Raw genomic sequence first — 21,286 nt, 5'->3', positions numbered from 1 at the left:
CAATTTTTTTTCTTTTTATTTCTTTTGTTAAAAAAAAAAAATAAAGAGGGGGCGCACATCCAGTGCACCCCCCTGGATCAGCCACTGTGTATACCACCTGATACATGTACAACCCCTTTGGTCATGTGCCTGTAATCACTTCATACACAAAGGAAAAGGTGTACATTTTTCACAAGTATGCAACCATGCAAACACAGGATGCCCTGAAAAGTCATGCAAAGGAGTGCGCAAAGGTACAATTTTGCAATGTGAATGAATCTGATCACCCCTTTCCACTTTCTGTCTCATTATTTATATATGAAAAGCACATTGAAGTACATTTGACAAATGCCGAGGGAACAGGTTTGAAATATCGCTTAGAAATCATATTTTTTCTTTATAGAAATGATGATGTGACATTATTATTCATATGTCAAGAGGTGAAAGAAAATATGAAAGAATAATTCATCCCTGAGAAAAGAAGCTTCTTAATGATGATAAATTACATTGCTGATATGCTTACATACATTGTAATATGCCATTTGAATAGTACTACATAATCTTAATGCTTGAAATCATGAGCGCAATAATTTTCTTTTAATACTGATGAGTAAAGTGACAGTAAGTCTGAAAGACTGTTGGAGCAGTAAAAGAAAGTTTTGATAGAAAAGTATATATTTGATCATACAATGAACAGGAGGAAAAAAGAGTTGTGGAAGAGACAATTGCTTTTTGGTTTATCATGTGAAGCATAATTTTACCACACGTCTACCTCAGAACATTACGTTTTATACATTGTGCATGTAGTGATTTAACAACTGGGCATTTATTCGCATTCAGTATAATTTACTGATAAGTGTACAAAGCATAATTTCTCAATGTAATTGCATTGACCTACTCAACAGATGGATACATATTCTCATCATTTACTAATCAGTCACACAATAATACATATGCGTGCCTGGTTGATACTGTTCAGAAATTACTGGCTGTCATGTGGTATATACCATAATGGGGTTGGTAATGCTTACCTGTTTTCCATGAGGTGTGTGGAGTATGCTGGACCACCTCACCACCAGCCTTCTCTCTGTGTGAAATGACATGTGGTCTTTCACAGGCAGGTGTGCCTTATATTATGTTCTATTCAAGGAACACCCAGTCACTTATTACAAGACACAAACGTACTTCCACTGAACTCACTTGCTGCTTCATACATACCCTTATATCCATATCCCCCTTCCTCACAATCAGTAAATATATAAAATGATATCATAATAAGAAGAATGATACACATTTGAATGGCAATTCTCAAGTCACAAATCCTCTCTTTCCAGTAAATTGGTTGTCTGTCAAGTACACAACCTTCTCCTGGACATGAAATTTCATTGTTGCCCAAATAATTAAAATCATAATCATGATGACCCAAAATGTGTCTCTAAACTTTCTTCAAATAAAATCAGTATGTATGTATATAAAATCGGAATGTACTGAACACTCCAAATTTTCAGAAGAAGAGAAATTCACCTTTCTGATATATGATATCAAGTGTTTGTTCAACATTTGTGTGTCTGTGTGTGTGTGTGTGTGTGTGTGTGAGTCTCCCCTTGTCTTTTACTGTCATTTGTTTCTCCCTTAATAGTATTAAAGGATATTGACGTAGGAGGAGTTTCCCACAAAATTAAACAAAGCCATGGTAAGGATGAAATGATTAGCGCCCTCTATTATCAGCAGACTGAAGCCACAGGCCGCCCCTCCATCGAGTCCGTCCGGGAAAAGTCCACATTCTGGTAGAGGGACTCGCTGACCGGTGGTCGATTTTCGTAGTCCTGGTCCTCATCGCTAGCCGGTTCCAGCAGACTATACTGGTGGCTGAGAAGTTGATAGCACAGCAGGTAGTCCTTCTGCAGGTGACAAAATGTTTTCAGCATCAGCATACTTGCTAACATTTTAATATCAGAAATCAGAACACTTTTTGGAGAGGGGAAAAAATGTGCATGAAGCGCACGTCATGAGCGCGAAGCCCCTTTGGCCAGGGTCCAAGGCCGTTAAATGGGCCCTGGAAGCTCTAGGGTTCTAGATGCTCTGTGCTGCAATCTGAGCTAATTCAAGAGACTATTTTCCATAAGTATAATACATATGTATTGTTTTTTTCATATGAGCGTCCATCTGGACAAGACAGATAATACTGTAGTCTTGGTGAATATTTACGATACTATAATCGATGGTTCAATGTTTTACTTTTGGGAAAAAGAAAGAAAAATTGAATCATGGTGTTTTCAAAGACCTAAAAATCTGCCAAAAATTCGAACGTTCCATTTTTCATGGTCTTAAACCCTCAGAATTCAGAACGTTTTGTCTTAATTGGAACGGTTGGCAAGTATGCATCAGTAATTACTGTATATACACAATATATCACAGGGAGTCTAGTTTTTTGTGAATCAGGATGTCCCCCAAATTTCACAAGTGGTTGAATTCATGATTGTGGAGCACAGCTTATGAATGAAGAAATATACGCGTGCTGATGAGGCACCTTGTACTCACCAAGTTTGGGACAAGGTTTGGCCGGGCGAGGCGCAGCACGCGGAGGTTCTGAAAGACGTCGATGGCACTCTCATTCTGCAGCTGCTCGAGACAGTTCATGGTGGTGCAGAACACCCCACTCTCATGGATACCACTCCTGGGATTGGTTGAAGGTATTAAACAATAAAGTCGCAATATAATCGGAAACGAGAATCTAAATATTGTTAATTAAATGTTTCAGTTTAAAGCCTTTCAAACGTATTCACATCATGAATAGCTAAAGGTGGGATGTACAATCATAGTTAGATAGCAAACTATCTTCAGAGTTACATACCACATCTCATCTGCACAATGTGAATAGCTGTAGGTGGAACTATAGCATAGGAATGCAATATCACTCAAAGTCAGCTTGATAGTCTTCACTGTCACATTTCATCTCCACCATCACAAACAATTGCATGTGGGACTATGACACTGAGATTGTGACTCACTACTAGTCTATATACAGTGCATTCCTGTTATAGCAAACGTGGTTATAACGAAATTCCGGTTACAATGAAGTAAAAATTCAGGGCGCAACATCTTGCGCTCTATGATTTTTATTGTTTACTTGTTCAGTTATAACAAAATTTTGACATAAACCCCCCCCCCAAAAAAAAAAAAACCCCACAACAAAACAAAACAAAAACCCTGCCGGTCCTGAGGACTCTGTATAATGGGAGTCCACTGTACTTATAGCAGCAACTCACAGGGAGTGGTTGTATGTTTGCCTACTACATAAATGAGTTATGTAATCACTCACATGCAGTGCACTAGGATGGGAGGACTGTTGCCTGTGGGTCCAGTCACCCCTTCCATGTCCCTCTGGAGCTCACAGCTGTGAAGGTAATTCATCAGTTGTAGAAGGGCATTCATGGCATCGGGGTCTGGACCACCGTGCGGCCAGTTCTGGACTTCAAACTGCCGGATCTGCCGCTCTTCCTACAGGAAAGACGATACCAAGCAGAATCTTTCCTGACTTCTTGAAAAACAACTCGCCACTTACTTCATGGTTAAAGGGACAGTATTGTATCGGTGGATAGAGGACTGAACTTTTAACTTTTTGCAAGATACTAAGAAACCACTTATAAAATGTTACTGAGCATACCATTCTACGAGGAATTCAAAGTTTATTTAATGAAAGTTCCTTTTGAAATGGTTGAGATATCCAAAAAACAGAGTAAAACAAAGCAACCCTGATAAAAGGTGGGTCCCACCTTTCATTAGTATTGTTTGTTTTGGATATCTCAGCCATTTCAAAACCAATGACCATCCCTTTAACTTCTATCAAAAAATTCCTGGTTATTCTAACACATTGGCCCGAATTCACGAAGGTGGTACAAATGAAACCATGGTTTAAACCATGGACAAAAACCACGGAGCGCCAAGTGTCGCATGAAATATTTCGTTACGAAATTGGTCATTTTGTCGACAAAATGACCGTTTCGTTAACGAAATTATCATTTCGTGGACGAAATGTCCATTTAGTTACAAAATGTTGTCATTTCGTTACAAAAAATCATTTCATCGACGAAATGACTGATTTCGTAACGAAATATTCCATGCGACACTTGGCGCTCCATGGTTTTTGTCCATGGATTAAACCATGGTTTCATTTGTACCACCTTCGTGAATTCGGGCCATTTAGTGTATAACATACTGACAGTTGCATCCATCTGTACAAAGCTTTAAGCAATCAATATGACCTGTCCTGTTTAGTAGTATGAAATCCCATGGTATGATGTCTCATGTTTTATACTTGTTTGTAATTTGGAAGAAGGGACATTTTCATTCTCCTCAATACTTCATTTCATAGCAAACAAAGTTTTCAAATGGAGAATTCTACTAAATGCATATCACAAACACACATTCATGCATGACAGACATTCAAAGTAAACTTCCTTGATAAAAACAAACTTATGCATAATTTACATTTGTTCATGATATTATGACTTTTATCACAACATGAACTTCAGACAAATGAAGGTTTTTATATTCAGACATGAAAATTATGTCTAGATCTAAAAGAGAGTCCATAAACAGAGAAATAAACTGGAAAATGACACTAAAAAGAATGCAAATATTAAGTGAGCTCAATGACAGGCAATTTACAATTGTTTACCAATGCAGAGAACAGTAGTACAATGTATCATAAGCAGAGCATATTGGGATAAGGGGGAGGGGGTTATATCATGATCATACACTGTTCAAGACGATTGCATATAAAGGCAAACAGACACTCAGGAAGGTATACTTGACATCCGGCACAGCACAAAAGCATGCCATAGGGCCAGGCTGAAATCTACACAACCTTCATCTAACCTTCACAGGCACTTGATTTTTTTCCTCTTTTTTTCCCCCCATTTATAATTCAACTAATCTTGGCAGGCTATTCACTGCTAACTCACTCCTACATACAATCACAGACAGACAGACATACAGTCACACAGTTGGACAGACAGACACACACACCAAACCCAAATACAAAGTGCACTGACCTCTTTGAAGCCAAGCTCAAGGGTGCGAACTTTGACCTGGTTCATGTTCTCTGAACCCTTGTGTGTGACTGTGAAGGGGCCAAAGGTCACTGCCCGGGTGTTGACAGGCCAGTATATGCTGCAGGTCTGCGGTGTAAGAAACATGAAAAGTACACAGTAATAAGCCAGTTCGTAATTAGCTCATGTACACATCGGTACAAATGACCTTTCTTTTTTCTCAGTTAGTTAGGCACTTCACTCGTTTTCAAAGCGGCATAATGCCTAAGCTTGCCTGACGTAACAATTTATGGAATTCATGTTCAAACAAAGAATTATCTCGCGTTTAGAGCAGGTGATCAGAATACTCCATCAGTTGACAATCTAGCGGGCATCCATTTCATTGTTTTGTATTGAATGCAATAACAGCCTATTTCCTTTTATGTTGCGAAATACCATTCTTGCTGTCAGGTGGATGTGCTGGCAAGCACCATTTAGATAAGGATCACATGAATAATTATCGCATCACAGATGCTTATCTCAGTGAATTTACAAACTGAAATGCCTGTTGGTACAAATGACCTTTTTCTGCTCATGCGCAAAGTGGAATTTGGTCTATTACTGACATACAGTATTGATGATTTTTGCAAGAATTACATTTGTAGAATAGATGTGAAAATGATTTGAAAGACATGAAGGACAAAAGCATCACCATTCTGCTCCTTTAAACTGACACATCAGTGTAGTTTTATGTTAACCCATAAGCCACTTCGCTATCTCAGCGCCGCGGTGCATTGTGGGATAGACTCGCGGATCGCTGGAGATAAACAAAGAGCGTTGCCATGCGTAACGGAGTGCAATACACACTGACCGAGTGTACCGAGTCACGCTGCCCTGATTGTTTTGCTCATTAAACTCGCAAAATATTGGATATTAGACCCCTTTATATGACTCAAAATGGCTGGAGACGATGTTCAGTTTAATCTTGAACAAATTCAACAGTTCACTGTGAAGGAATTACAGATATTTCTTCGCGAAAGAGGACTGAAAGCCGTGGGTAGAAAAGCTGAACTACAGGCTCTCGTATTCAGTGCTGTATGATTGAGGGTACCACCTATCGTCACCCTAAGGACTAAGTTGTAGCTTGTTTATTCCAAAAATATAAAACAAATTCGCCTAATTCCTACCTCAAATATGCCATAAGTACTGCAGTTTTGAATGTCGTGACCGTCTCGTTGATTATGAATCTCCGTTATAAAATAGCGCAATTTTAGTGCATGCTGTCCGTTTTCTTCGCGCAGCTTAAAAGGGTACCTAGCGATCGGCACCCCCTCCCTCCATAGGTATAATACACATGCATTTCAGAGCCGTCGTTACTGAGCGGATGTGTAATTGAAACTGTTTAGTTTGGTTTTTTAGTTGTTTATGAGTTTGGTTTTCGTTTCTTCGTTTCTATTGTTTCCATAGCTACTACTATACGCAAACAGCCATGATACGCAGGGGGTGCCGATGCCAAGGTACCCTGCCGATAGGTGGTACCCTTACCATACAACTTGGATTCAAAGTGAAACAGACAGAAGTGGAAGAAGACAGATTGAGATCGGAGCAGTACGCAGAACTTTTGAACATTGGAGGGGAAAAATCCAGATCCCCTTGTTGAGATTGAGAACTGGATTTCAGAAAAAGAAGGTGTACGATTTTGGCCGCCAGTGAGCTATTTTGAGATTGTTGAATGGCTATACTGAACGATGCTCCATGTACCAGCGTACCAAGCTCAAGACAGGATTACGAGCAGAGAGCAAAATTACAAGATTTTTGTTTTTTTCATTTTGAACAATTTTCATTAAAATTTAATGACATTTTCCGGTTAAAAATTTGTCTGCACTACCTACTTAGCTCGGATGGTAAATATGGAATAAGATTTCGGTATTTCAATCACGATTTCAGTTGTGTTTTGTCACACGGCACGGCTCGGAAATATTCTAATCGTAGTTATATCACAGTCCCACTTGTGATAAAATGTGTTATGTTTTAACTAACTGGTGGAATTTCGTTGAAAGCAACGTAGGAAAAATACATTTTAAACGAGACTAACAATACATATTAGGGCTTAGATATTTGCCAATGAAACTACTGACATTCGTTAGTAACAAAATAGCGATAGAAATGAAGGAAATCCAGCGATTCTAGTAGTACGGTGTACGAGTACGAGTGAAGATGCACAATCCGCACGGTCAGGTCGCCTCGCTCAGGCTTGTTTATCTCCAAAAAATTGGAGACAAGAAAATGTCGCGCATGCGCAGTTGAAACTGCGAAAAGGCTTATTGAGGATGAGCAGATTTTGCTTTATCATGTATTTCCTGTCCAAGGGACTAGCCTTCAATGGGTTAATTAGAAGCAAGAAAGTCTCACAGTTCATATACAATTAAAAAAAAAATCCTTAATCACTACTATCACCATCATAAACTGAGAATGATAATTAAGTCTAATAATAGGGATAGCTAAAATCAGTGCACATATGAAATTCAACTTGGAGCGGTGGATCAGTGAGAGTGTGTGTGTGTATGTGTGTTTACTGATACTCGCAAATATAATATCTCTTTTGTCTCTGTGTGAAATCATGAGGCTAAGAATGAAAGGGTTTTTTTTTTTTTTTTGAAGGTTCATCTTCAAGAGGCATACCTTTAATTCTTTTCAATTTTCAGTTCACGTCTCTCAATGAAATGCTTACATAATTACTGCATAAGCTGTTTTTTTCGCGAGGGTATAATTTTCGCAAATTTTGCGAATCACAGGGATCTCGAATTTAACAACGCGTGAAAATGTCTCCATGTGCTTTGCTGATAGAACATTAACGGAAGCGTCGGTGTTGATTCGTGAAAACAACATCTCGCAAAATTGTCTATGAACTTTGTGACCTTGTCATTTGCGAAAATATCTACGCAAAAATAACAGCGTATACAGTATATGATGCACCACGCGTTACCCCGGGGTACCGTAGTACCCCGGATTACCGTGTTGTGTAGCGCCACCTCACGTCCATTCGAGAACAGTCAGAGAAAAATGCATGCACTGTGTGCGTGTACATAGTCCTTCCCATGCCACTGCATGTTATACTATGTGTGCATGAAAGCTGCGATACCACTAGCGTGTGCTTTAGTGTAGTGCAGTGCAGTGGATAGCGCGCGCTAGCTCCAGCACCAAAATAATTTCCTCTTTTTGGCACCCAGGGTACAACCTTTTTAAAAAAATAAATAATTCAACAAAATGGCTGATTTTCATTTGGTACCCCGGGATACCATTTATGTCATCATATGAAGCACAGAAGAACATGATCACATACATTGTTCAATATGAAGTGATTGCACAACTAGAAATCATTACATGTCTATGACATGGCATCCTTCATGCAAAGTGATTTCACTTCATTCCTGCATTGACTCTTCTCTCCTAATTGCTTCCATTTTCTTTTCAGTGTCCACTTATTTTCTAATTTTGACACTCATGTACTTGCAATTTTTTTTAAATTTTTAACAGAGAGCTTTCATTCAATTCAATTCAATTTCAATAGAAATCTTTCATAAAATACAGCTTTGAAGCTGACACTCACCTCTCGTTTAATAGATGGATTAAACATGAACAGAAAACACGCAGCAAAGTTTTCTGGTGTTGAACATCATGAATATATACTATGCATTCTGTCATAACAATGACAATGCCAAAAAGTTCTGCTGCATCAAAGATATCACAGGGCATTTTGAACTCTGACCGCTTTCCCTACATAAATGGTGCACTTGATTACACTTTTCACTTATCTTCAAGCTGTGTTTAATCAGGGTCTTTAACCTGCATCTTGAGTTTGCCTTGAACATTTTTTTACCTTGAAATTGATTTATTGTGCTGTGCATGGTAAAAGTAAACACTGATATACATGCCTGTGTAATCAGTGATGTGGCATATTTTGAAGGTCAAAATGAATCTTCAAGGTCGAACAAAGTTTATCAGAAACTGAAGGTATCATTACCTATGAGCCTTTGTTGAAATCATCAGCACTCACAAGATTCATATTTTACAGCAACAACCAACAGTAAACTAATTTAAAAAAATAATAGCAAACCACTTTTCTATTTCTAAAATCCCCTCTTCTGAATTAAATGGTACTAGCCTCCTCTCCTTGTCTTCGTTTTCTCAAGATTTTAGACAACAAAGTCTTGCAATGACTTGAATTCAGTTTACATGAATGACTACAATACTTAACCCGTTGAGGACGGGCTGATTTCGCTACATGTATTTCCCAAAGACACCTGTCTGAGTATACTTGAGACTCATCCTCAACGGGTTAAAGTCAAATGTTTACCCCCTTACCTATCATGTTACCCCTATCAGTGTGTATTTAATGCATTAGAGGCTGAGTGTGAATTGTTACTTTGTTAGACAATAATATTCCTGGATATTAAAGACTAACTCTTTGGTACCTGATAATGCCCACTCAATCGAGGAGGAGTGGCTTTAAATGGTGTGATGTTTGGATGCAATTATTGCTGTGAGTTTCTGGAAAGGATGTTGGACTTTACACAAGATGGAATTGTAAATACAGCGTGTGCCACACAATGGAGCCCAGGGTTGTAGGACAAACAAGAGAGTCCATGGGAGGGGAGAGTGCAGAGATAGGATTCAGCAACAGTGACGAGGCACTATCAGGGTAATACTGTACAAGCTGAAATTTTTGCGTACAGATATTTTCACGAATTGCTACTTGGAGGACATTTGCGCGTGTTGTTAATTTCGCGGTTGCGATGGTCTAACTGAACGTAACTATTTGCGCGTTGTTATTTTCGCGGTTCAACGGCGATTCGCGAAATTCACGAAAATAAAACCACCGCAAAAATTTCAGCTCGTACAGTAGTGTGATTTCTATACTGCAGGCCTCTTCTTTTTCCTCCTCAGCTGTGATTTGGCAGAACTATGTATCTCGATTTTTTTTTTTTTTAATTTCTTGTTTTTTTGGCTTATTGAGTTTTTCATAACATCATGTTTGTTAGTCTAAAATATGATAACTTTTTGCCATCTTAAAAATAAAATTCTCAAATATCAAGGTTTGGGGGTAAAAATGACATCATTCAGCTGGCAGAACTAGTGTACATAACTGCTATAGTTACTTAGTTTTGCCTGATCGTACTCCTTCATTGAGGCAGCTTGAGTGGCTGGCAGAACTATGTATCTCAAGTTCCGATCCGCACGCGTGTGTCGTATTTGTACACAATCTATGGGATTCTCATGATCAGGCAGAACTACATATCTTTTAATAAACTTAAATATGTGGCAATGAGCACGTATTTTGAGTTAGATAAAACATACAAGTTTCTGTTTTGTTAGAGAGCACAATTCTAAGTTATGTAAATCACTCTACAGTGTATGTTAAACGGCAGGCGTTTAAACTTTAAACATGAATATCTTGAAATCGCTTCAAACGAGATACGTAGTTTTGCCAGATCACAGCCATCCTCCCCCGACCTCTTCTCTGTCTGTCTGTCTGTCCGTCAGTCTGCCTGTGAGTGTGTCTCTTTGCTTGTGAGTCTGTCTGTCTATCAGTCTGTCTATAATGGTCTATTGGTCTGTCTGTCAGTCTGTCTCTTACTTTGACATACCCATCATTATAGGCTTGGCTGAAGGGCACTCGTCTGATAATTTCATGCAGTGGTTACATGTAAATTTGGGATTGTGAACCATGGCAAACGGAATGGGAAAGAAGCATTATCCCTTTTCAAGTATGAAAGTAATGACGATTGTTAACTTTAAAGACAAAGTTCACTGCATTCATCTTTTGTGAAGTAGATTTCAAGTGCACTGTATATGCTGTACACAGTATTTCGGTACGAGGTTTTTATTTTCGCGAAATTCATGAGTTGGGTGTGACATGTGAATTTAAGAACATGCAAAGTTATTAACTCTGACCTTGACATGAATGCAATATATGCATGCGTACATGTATCCCTTCATGACTGTACTTCATGATCATGAATGTAACTACACAGAAAAAAAAAAGTATACTCTGTAAATATATGGCATTACAGTATATCAGTAGAAACAAAAGTTTGAAATGACAAAACCATTGGGAAAAGTGGTGTACGCTGTGGTCTAAACTGACCTCATCGTTGAGTTGGTTCAGCATGACAATAGTGTTGATGTGGTAGTCGTACACCAGCCTCCAGAAATCTAGCACTGTGTTTGCCAGTGGCATCTGAGTTGTGATGAAGCCATTCTTCTTGGAGTAACCCTGGAAGTGTGAGATTGGTAAAATTCTTAACTGTAATAATGCTACTCATTCACAGTGTACCAGTTTAATAATTCCAAAAGCAGAAACTATTTTTGACAGTCTCTGCACTTCATTCACCATTTGGAACACCTGATGGCAGAATGCTCATTTTACTGATTGGCACAGATATATTATCATTGATATAAAGGCATGATGTAGTATGGCATAGGAGAGTAAAGTATAACATAGCATAGCATAGAATAGCATACTGTCACACAGTGTAGTTTACCCTAGTAATGATTTTTACAATTTAAAAACAGCCAGGAAATCAATGTTGAATTATACATGATTTTCAAACTCATCAAATGAAATTAAAATGTATGGCATGCTAGAATTGCCATTAACTGTCTTTGAATATTTACTCTTACTTTCATTTAATAACAACATTGAGATTTATGACTACATGCATCGAACAGTTATATAAGCATATTATAAAAAGATTAAAAACAACTTGGTTTTCAGATATCCTACAACTATGTGCTCATGAGCAGGGAAGCCATAATAGTATCAGTCCCTTTTGTATGATACAGTTCTTCACACACTGTTACATCTGTGTGAGTGTGAAAAACTGAGATCATGATCAAGTTCAAGACATATGGAGTAAATGCAGAAACAACATATTATTAGCACGTACAAGTACAAGCAACGAGAACAGGAACATTGATGGTAAGAAAGGTAACTGCACTGAAGTAAATTCAACATATCTAGATGAAATTTGAAAGAGCACACACATTTTCTTTTGTGTCGATGTATCATATAATTTCCTTTTTCATAACAGAGACAACGCAATAGAAAGAAAATACATTGGAGCACTGAACTTACAGCTGTTCAAAAACTAATCAACTAAAAAGACAGGAAAACAAATGTTTGTATTATCACTTCAACTGTACTTACACTGCATATCACCATGGCTGAATAAAAAATAACAATAATGTAAATCATGCCCATTGAAAAAAAAAAAAATATAAGCAACACTAAATAAACAAACACATTTAAACAGTTGTCAAAAAGCATTTTGCATAAAGGACCAGACAGTACTCGAGTGAAACTTTTCTGTGATGAGGAATTATGTTTTCTGAGGCAAAATGTGACACAAAAATGTAACACAACAAGATATAGATAATACATACCGGTATGAAGCTGGCATTTACGTAATTCGTTGAGTTGGATTCACCAGGAGTCATCAAGTATGGTCGACATCTATCCTCTGAAAGTAAAAAATTGAGAAAAACAAAAAATGCTATGACATTGTGAGCCAAGCAGAGCATTACATGCGCAACACAAACTATTACCTGTTACACAACATTTGATTTCTAACACGCATCATAGAATCCCACAAACATCTACAGTATTACAACTTGCCCTATTGCAATGCAATCTCAATCCTGGTCCAATGAACTATTATGATTTGACTATGACCTGTCAACCTCACATTTACAGGGTTGCCATAATTCATATATATCAAAATCAGCAAGTTACAACAAGTAATCAGGAAGATACTGCTATGTTAAAAGAGTACTGGCATTTCAGTAGTCAACATTAACTCTCAAAAAGGGAGCCTTTAAATGTTTTTGTTAGAAGCAATTTATAGCTAATTTTCAGGCAACATCCTACAGATTCAGGGAGCCTAAGTAGGATTGCATTCATATAAATCAGATCTCATCATCAGATTACAGCCAATGGTCCACTTTACACACAATCCTATGCTTTGTAAAAGAGAATTGAACAATTGCATATGCAAAAGTTGTGTAAATTTAGTATTCATTGCATTGCCATACTTCACTTTTCACTCTAGATCAAAGAGAATTTGCTGTTATAACAGACAAAAACATCATTGGTATTCTATGGTTCACACATATCCCTGACACCCTGTCTCCATTGCATATCATTTGACAAGTCATTAAAAGTAAAAACATAGACTCTTCACACCTGGCAATACTTTTAATATTGCGCATTCTGTGCTTGACAATGTCAACATCATCACATTGAAAAAAAACCCAAAAAACATTCACACACACACACACACACAAAATGTGGGTAACTTAACGATGGCAGGGATTATGAAAAATACATTTGTTTCTTTTTTCATTTACAATCCTAATAATATATTCAAAATCATAATTCTGAGCTTTTGCAGACACTGGACTTACGGTGTATCTATATTTTTGATAACTTACGTGGGATGATATCTTGGAACCGGTTCTTTCCCTTGTTCTCAGGACTGTTGCCTGCCAACTTGTCTGTATTGCTTGTATCTGCCGACACAATTCCTAACACCTGGTCAAAGCAATTGTACAATATATGCACTTTAGTATCCTACATTATATCGCACTGCACATATTTCAACCACGGGTATTAGGAAATGGTAATGAGAAATCATCATCTTACTGTCTTGTGGTAACTCTTCATACTTTGTACTTCTTCATAGATATTTTAGTCATTTTGGGTTAATGCAAATGAAGAACTTGCTTCAAATCCATTTCACTTTATCAGTTTCCTGCTTTTTTTTATAGAATATTTACAAGATAAAATTTATCATATGTGGAACACAGGTCATGACATCACCTTTCTGAAGATTTTCAAAATAATATTGCCCCTAAATCCTTAAAATTAAGTCGTTAAGTTCTCTTTAACGACTTAATTTTACCATTGTGTTTTGAATTGACCAAGTGTATTCAAATGCTTAATAATGTATGGCATGCTTGACTGCATTCAAACTTCAAGGCCGATCTTCTCTAAACTATGTGTTTCATCTGTTCTCTTGTTTGTTGTTTCTGCTTTTGCTTTCTTCTTTTTTTTGTGAGGGAAGTATTAAAAAAAATTCAAGTGGAACAAATAATATATCTTTGAAAATCTGGAAAGCTTAGAGTCTGTGAAAAATCTACAAAGACCTGAACCAAAGTTATGACATTGATGTATGGCAACTCCATTAGGGTCTCGTTGGGATGGATCATGAATACAACATCTGGCATGGCATACCGTAAAACTAGGAATGTTCCCGTGCATTTTAATACCGTGAATTTCGCAAGCGGCAAGATTCATGAAAATAAAATGCCCACGAAAGTCTACACTGTATGCATTGCACACCAGTGGCAATTCGCGAAAATTTCATGCCACAAAAGAGGCCGTTGGCTCCAATTCGCGAAAAAATTTCATGCTGCGAATATATCACGTTTTACAGTACCTCAAACTCCTCCTGGACAGCTGTCTTCTCTGTGTCAGGGTGTGGCCACTGGAGCTGCTCCACCCTACTGGGGATTTCCCTGGCTGGTATGTAGGTGTCTTGACACAGGAGAGCCTCCAACACAGCCTCATGCACAAAGGCATATTGCTCCTACAACCACACACATCACAATGGAAGTTGTATTGGAAGAGTTCTGACTACTTTAACTGGTCATCATCCTCCTTAATATTATCATCCTGTTCATCATCACTAGCCCCATCAGTACCATCAAACTTTTCATCACTACTTTAAATTCAGTGTTTGCCACATAATGCAATACAGTAATACACTGTACAGTGATACATTAGTACAGAATACAAGGTTGGAAAATGGTGCTGGTCTGACGGTCCAGACCAGTAAAAATCACTGTCAAGCAAGTAACTTTTCAGAAATGCTGGTCCGACATGATCAGTGAAAAAAACACCAAAATAATGCTAGAAAAGATTGATGACTAATTCTGCTCATTCCAATCATCCCAGCCAGACATGTCAAATCTTGAGTGACAAAACTTGAATTAAAGTGATGATGGTTTGAGTGATTCAAATGTTATTAATGTTTAGTTTCACCATTGATGACTGTAAGTATGAGAGCAGCATATGAATCTATTTTCTTTTTCTTTTTTTGTGTGGCAATCAACTATAAAGAAGATCTGATAAAACTCAAACACCAGTTCCATGTGTTCCTATTCACCTCTAGTAGTGTGGGCTGAATTAGGACAACAAACTTTTCATCAGCTTGTTGGCATTTTGCTCTCTGGTGACTGAGCTACACAGAGCATAATACATGGGACTTTGACCCGTTGAAGACCAGTCCCGAGTATACTCGGGCAGGTGTCTATGGGAAATGTACGTTGTAGCAAAATCAGGCTGTCCTCAATGGGTTAATACTCACAACATAATCAATAATAAAGCAATAATTTCACATGAAACTTGTATCTTGTTCGTAAGATTGGAGTGGGGGATTTAATCATAGATATTAGATAAGTACAGATTAAACAATATTGAATTTGGAAATGTTACAATTTTCTCCACGTACCAAAAATAAATTGTACTCACAAGATTCTCTGGTACACAATGTCAAGGATGAGTTCTAAGTTTTGAACAGAAGGAAGTACTGGACAGGGTATCTGCTTGTGTTTGTCATCACAGTTTGATTTTGGATATTTTTGATGCGGTCACCACAAAACTAACTACATAATGTACAAGCTTGTAGGAGAAAACACTGGGTCAATGACCTTATGTCCCATCTAAAAGACTAGGTAAAAGTATAAAATGTTATGCCTACAGGCTGCTGACAAAAGGTTTGAATCAATGACAATAGAGCAACTGAGTATGTGGTCCATCAAGTCAAATTAACACCTTACTTGTAGGACACAAAGACTTTTACAATGTCCACAAAAGGAAGTGTGTAATACTTGTGTGTCTGTGGGCACATCACTGCATTTCATTAAAGACACTTACAGGGGTCTGTACCATCTGAGGCCTGCTATCTCGCATCGATTTCACAAAACTGAAGACGTCAACAATGCGTGATTTCCGTGCTTCATGGATAATACTGTCTACCGCGATGACAACCCCTGTTCGTCCAGCTCCAGCACTGAAGACCAGGAACAAAAGACAAACAGGACTCATATAATGCATGTGTGACATAAAAACATAAACTTCCCACCCATAAAATGATGTCACAGCCTACAATCCTATGAAATAAATGTAGAAGCCACGACAGCTTTTCATTCATGTGATTGAAAATCAAAAGGTGTGAGATGAACAACATTATGGAGCAATTAGTATTTTTGCAATCAAATCACTGTTAAAACAGTCACAATGAGCAAAAACATGCAGACATATGTTGGTGTACAAACACATTTCAAACATCCAGACGGATGGTACAAGTGGTACAAGAGACCATATGAGGTAGTGCAACTATTTATTTCTATTCTTTAAGAGCTTATTCATATGGGCATTATATTACATGGCCTGCATTAAAACTCTTGTTGATTGGTCAAAATGCAATCACATGACTATTGCAGTGAGAATCCAAATTGTTACACTGTGAGCAGTGACATCACATCAGGGAATACAATTTTAGAATTTGACTGGCTATCAAAAAGACTAGAATGAAATAATGTGTACTCATGTAGACCATAGAGCATGTCTATTTCATGAAATAACACTTGAAAGTCCTCTGGAAGTTATGTTTTCTCCCCTAAATATTTTCCCTCACAGCTGCATGCTTCAGGAAAATACAATCACTTCATAGGGGAAAATATAACTCTGATTGGGATGTTAAATGTTAAACCTCTAAAAGGCAGTATCTGTATTATGTTACATATTGCAAACTTCTCTCAGAATACAGGATAGACTACGAACATTAGAGAGGGAATAAAGTAAATTTGTGAACTGGGGACTTGTCACTTTTTTTTTTCTTTTTTTTTTTGATGGGGGAGGGGTAATTCCTTCTGTTAAGAATTTCCCATGCCCCTTCCCCATTTTGTGTCATCTTTGAAGAGATGGTTGGCCAAAGAATATGACAGCAGACACTCATGTTTAGTGTAGCCAGTATCTCACCTGCAGTGGACCAGCAGAGGCTGGTTGCCGGAGTTTTCCTGGTTACTGTTGACGTCTGAAATCATTCTGAGGATGGGTGCGGCAAATCGCGGCACCCCTTTGTCCGGCCAGCTCCGGTAGTGGAACTGCTTCACTGTGCGGCTTTCCTCCCCCTGTCAGACAAAAAAAAACAAACAAACAAAACAAAAACAAACAGTACAAATAAGCCCTGGTGATCAAAAACACTAGATATTGCACAATGCTCCAGAAATCCTTCGCATTCTTTTTGCCTTCAGACCTTGCTAGAACTCAGGGAAATGTGCACAAGCACACACAGACAGAACTAGACAAAGCACACATGTATTCATTCAACAAACCTGCACACATTACACCTGATGCAAAGTATGTACCCAAAACACATGTAACAAACATATCCTCTCTCCCACACGCACAAAGATACATCAGACATGCATGAGTAGATGCGCGTTGACATTCACATCTGCAAATCTGCTTTGGAATAAATAAAGGCTAAAATCTGGATCTTATCGTAGCCCTCAACCATACAGAAAGACATTATATCAAAGTTGCAGATGGTAATGCCAGGTTCCCACCGTCGTGCAATCCGCTTTGCATGGAAAAACTAGCAATTAGTAGCCGATTGTAGAACTTTTGTGTAAATCCTGGAGTAATTAGGTGATCTTATCAGATCTTGAGGTCAGTCATGGCAATCAAGTTGATCACAGAAAAGTTTTAAGCAGCTCAAAAAATCTCTATGATCAATTGCTTGCCATTCTGGGGGAACTGTGCAAAATCTCTTTTACACCGTATTTATATTTTACAAAAACGTGCAATAAGAATTATTACCCATTCACAGCCCCAAACCCACACAGGTCCCTTGTTCAAAAAGCTAAAATTGCTTTCTGTGTATGAAATTAATAAATGTGTTACCTGCACATTTGTATATTCCTATATTAACAATATCTTGCCACATTTTTTAGACAACTGCTTCATTGAAAACAATACTCGTGTTGTATACAGTACTCGTCAAAGTAATAAGTTATATATTCCATTTTATAAATACAATGCTTCTAGACGTACTATAAGGTATGCTGGCCCACTTTTGTGGAATAATTTACCAGACAACATTAAAAGTACCATTAGTCTTTCGTCATTTAAAAGAAAGTATAAACAATTTCTTTTGATTTAGTAATTTCGTTTGACACACGCATGAATGACTTAGATAATATATTGCTTGCCTAATCACTTATTTATTGTAATGTTTTGTCATCTGTATAGTCCCATGTATTCTGCAATGTTTTGTTCTGTGATAGTAATTAATAATCGTACCATTTTTAATTGTCAGGGATCAGCCTTTGAAAGGCCTTTATGGCCTATTGTTGATTCCTCCACGTGTTATACATTTATTGCATTGCATCTTGCATCTTGCATGATGTAAGTTGCGCTCACGTAATGCTTGTATGTTTTTTTTTTATCTACCCTGTGGAAATAAATGAAATGAATGAATAAAATGAACTACTGACCTCAAGATCTGATAGGATTTAGTAAGATCATGATTACTCCATGAATGAGATCATGATTTCAACTTTACCACAAATTGTGATAGACTAGGAGCCTCCCGATTTAGAGTCTGAGGCCTTCTCCAGTGAGCCACAATATAGCTCCTAACACCACTTGTGCCATAACTATTAAAAGTATTGAAGTGCAACAGGAAATGAAATGGAGACTCTCTGCCACTTTATGTGGACCACTGTCTCTGTATTCAACCTGTAGCTCTCTTAATGATGGAAAAAAAGAAAAAGAAAAAAGAAAAGAAGGGCTGGTTGACTCACATTGGTGGCAATCAAGACTCTGATGACGTACTGATGAGACATCTCCTCCCGGTGACATGTGACAGAAATCCCGCCGTAGGCTTGCGTCTGTCCCTCCTCTGGCCAGTACTGGATGCATTTCCCCTGTACAGTGAAACAAAGACAACATCATGTTACCATAGCAAAATGTTTTATACATGCTACTTGTATCTCCATCTCATTCATACAACCTGGAAGCATCACTGATGTTGAGAGAAATTGATACGTTAGTACAACAATAAACACATAGATTAGATGATAGCAGCACTCTGCTGTTGCATCAATATGATTAATACCTACACCTCTCTCATTACTTTAGCATTAAATAGAAAAAACAACAACAAACAAACATGTTGATATGAAAATATATGGTGAATGGCAGCACAAATTGACATGAAGTAATGAAGAGCACTGTACCTTTCCATCTTCCACCAAGTTTGTCACCATGATGATGTTGTGAACATTCTCCTTCCACACCATTCTCCAGAAGTCTAGCAGAGAGGCTTTATTAGGACCTGGGAGTTTTTGGGGATGAACAACAACAACAAAAAAAGATGAACATAATAATGTTAAACATAGCCACAAACATAGCAGAACGAAATCCAAACAGTCCTGCACTTAATATAAAACACTTTCTATTCACCCTTCAAGCCTGTTGCAGTTTGTACTTTTGCATTTCTGTCAATTTAAACTCAGTTGGACTATGTCAAACAGAAGGACTGAACTTATCTTTTAAATTTGTCCCCAAAGTGGAATAAGAGATAAATCAGAGTTTTGATTGTATTTCTTTTTTTGGCAATTGTAAAATTTAAATCTGTGTGTTCTTACTTATTAGCCTTAATTCACAAATTAAGGGTCATGACAGAAATCATCTTATTCAATAAGAAGAAGCAGATTTTTGAATCAATATGAAAAATATAGAAAACACACTCCTTAAAAATGTGATCAAATATAATTGTCCACATAATGATAATTTCATAAGACATGAAAACTCATTTAAAGATTAAGCACTCTGCACAAAGTGGATACATACTTTCAATAATTACAATTCTGTCAAAGGCTTCAAGCATGGGAAGAGCTGCAAAAGGTTCATACCTAATTGAGAGTTTTTCTCCTACAAACTTGGTACATTTGTAGAAAGAGTGTGAACTCTCCCCCTCCCTCATCTCCATGACTACTGACTTCATATCTTTCTAAAGCAGAGAGAAAAGATTTCCAACACTTTCTAGTCACATGAAGGAAAGAACCTACCAAAGATCTCATACACAACAAAAGGGAACTAAGGTATTATGAACAAGGATGAAAGAAGGTACCATTGCTATATATTTTACACATTTGTTTCAAACCAATCAAATTAATAATAATCAAATTGCATTTTGTTCCAGGTTTTTGCAAAACTCATCAAATAATCCTAGAAATCAAAGCTCACAAAAGTTGTACACCCGTATTTCCAGTTTCTATTGCAATACCCTAGAAAGTTATTAAGTTATCATCTGCTAGTAAGTATTAACATAGACACATGTACAAGAAGAAAGACTATGTGCAGGAAGACAAACAGAAAGCCCAGGTAGATTATGCTTTTGACAATACTTGGTAGGGTTATAAAAGAATGACAACAAACATAACACAAGCTTGCATCTTTTTTTTTTTTTTTCTTAACACCAAGGAGAGAATGTTAAAAGACCAGAATAAGGGTGTATCACACATTGCAGAGAAAGATAAATCACTGCAGTTCATAAATTACACAAATATTAGACGAAGAAAAATACATATTCATACAGTGCTAGAAAAGAAAGTCAGTGAGTGCAAGCAATGATAGCACCACGTGTCAAAATGTATCATCTGCAGAGTAGTTCAACCTTTGAAGCTTAAACAGCAGCAGAAGTTGAAGGGTAGAATGAATAAAACATATAATGTTAATAGACCAGTGTTGAAGGTCCCTTGACATCCAATTCATGTTAACTTCTGCTGACATGAATACAATGTAGTTCCACAAATTATTACTTCTGGAACTGCTTTCCAAAAGATACATGTTTGTATCATGGAATTATTTCTTTTTAACACCTACTGAGCTGTGCCCCTTTTCTACACAACTTTCTTCCTTTTCATGATGTCATAAACAGTAAAGTCATCTGAAATAAGCGTCACAATGCCAATTGTTATGGATCCTTATACCCTTTGGCCCGAATTCACGAAGGTGGTACAAATGAAACCATGGTCTAAACCAAGGACAAAAACCATGGAGCGCCAAGTGTCACACGGAATATTTCGTTACGAAATTTGCCATTTCGTCGACAAAATGACTGTTTCGTTAACGAATT

The 21,286-nt window shown here is 37.5% G+C and overlaps 1 protein-coding gene across 1 annotated transcript in view; it reads right to left on the bottom strand.

Annotated features, from left to right (window-relative positions):
• Nucleotides 1-1,658: 1,658 nt before the first annotated feature.
• The window catches only part of LOC140236973 (uncharacterized), a 43,566-nt gene continuing 23,938 nt past the window's right edge, over nt 1,659-21,286 (bottom strand). Inside the window, exons 18-29 of the mRNA XM_072316920.1 lie at nt 19,383-19,480; nt 18,948-19,070; nt 17,119-17,270; nt 16,012-16,147; nt 14,513-14,662; nt 13,506-13,605; nt 12,459-12,535; nt 11,161-11,289; nt 5,037-5,162; nt 3,302-3,480; nt 2,521-2,656; nt 1,659-1,880 (exon numbers count right to left, since the gene is read on the bottom strand). Coding sequence (XP_072173021.1) covers nt 1,704-1,880; nt 2,521-2,656; nt 3,302-3,480; nt 5,037-5,162; nt 11,161-11,289; nt 12,459-12,535; nt 13,506-13,605; nt 14,513-14,662; nt 16,012-16,147; nt 17,119-17,270; nt 18,948-19,070; nt 19,383-19,480 — 1,583 coding nt within the window. The 3' untranslated portion in view covers nt 1,659-1,703. The remainder of the gene's footprint in view (nt 1,881-2,520; nt 2,657-3,301; nt 3,481-5,036; nt 5,163-11,160; nt 11,290-12,458; nt 12,536-13,505; nt 13,606-14,512; nt 14,663-16,011; nt 16,148-17,118; nt 17,271-18,947; nt 19,071-19,382; nt 19,481-21,286) is intronic.

Source organism: Diadema setosum, chromosome 13 (genome assembly GCF_964275005.1).
Source record: "Diadema setosum chromosome 13, eeDiaSeto1, whole genome shotgun sequence".
NCBI lineage: Eukaryota > Metazoa > Echinodermata > Echinoidea > Diadematoida > Diadematidae > Diadema > Diadema setosum.
This window is presented reverse-complemented; position numbering and strand designations above follow the sequence as displayed.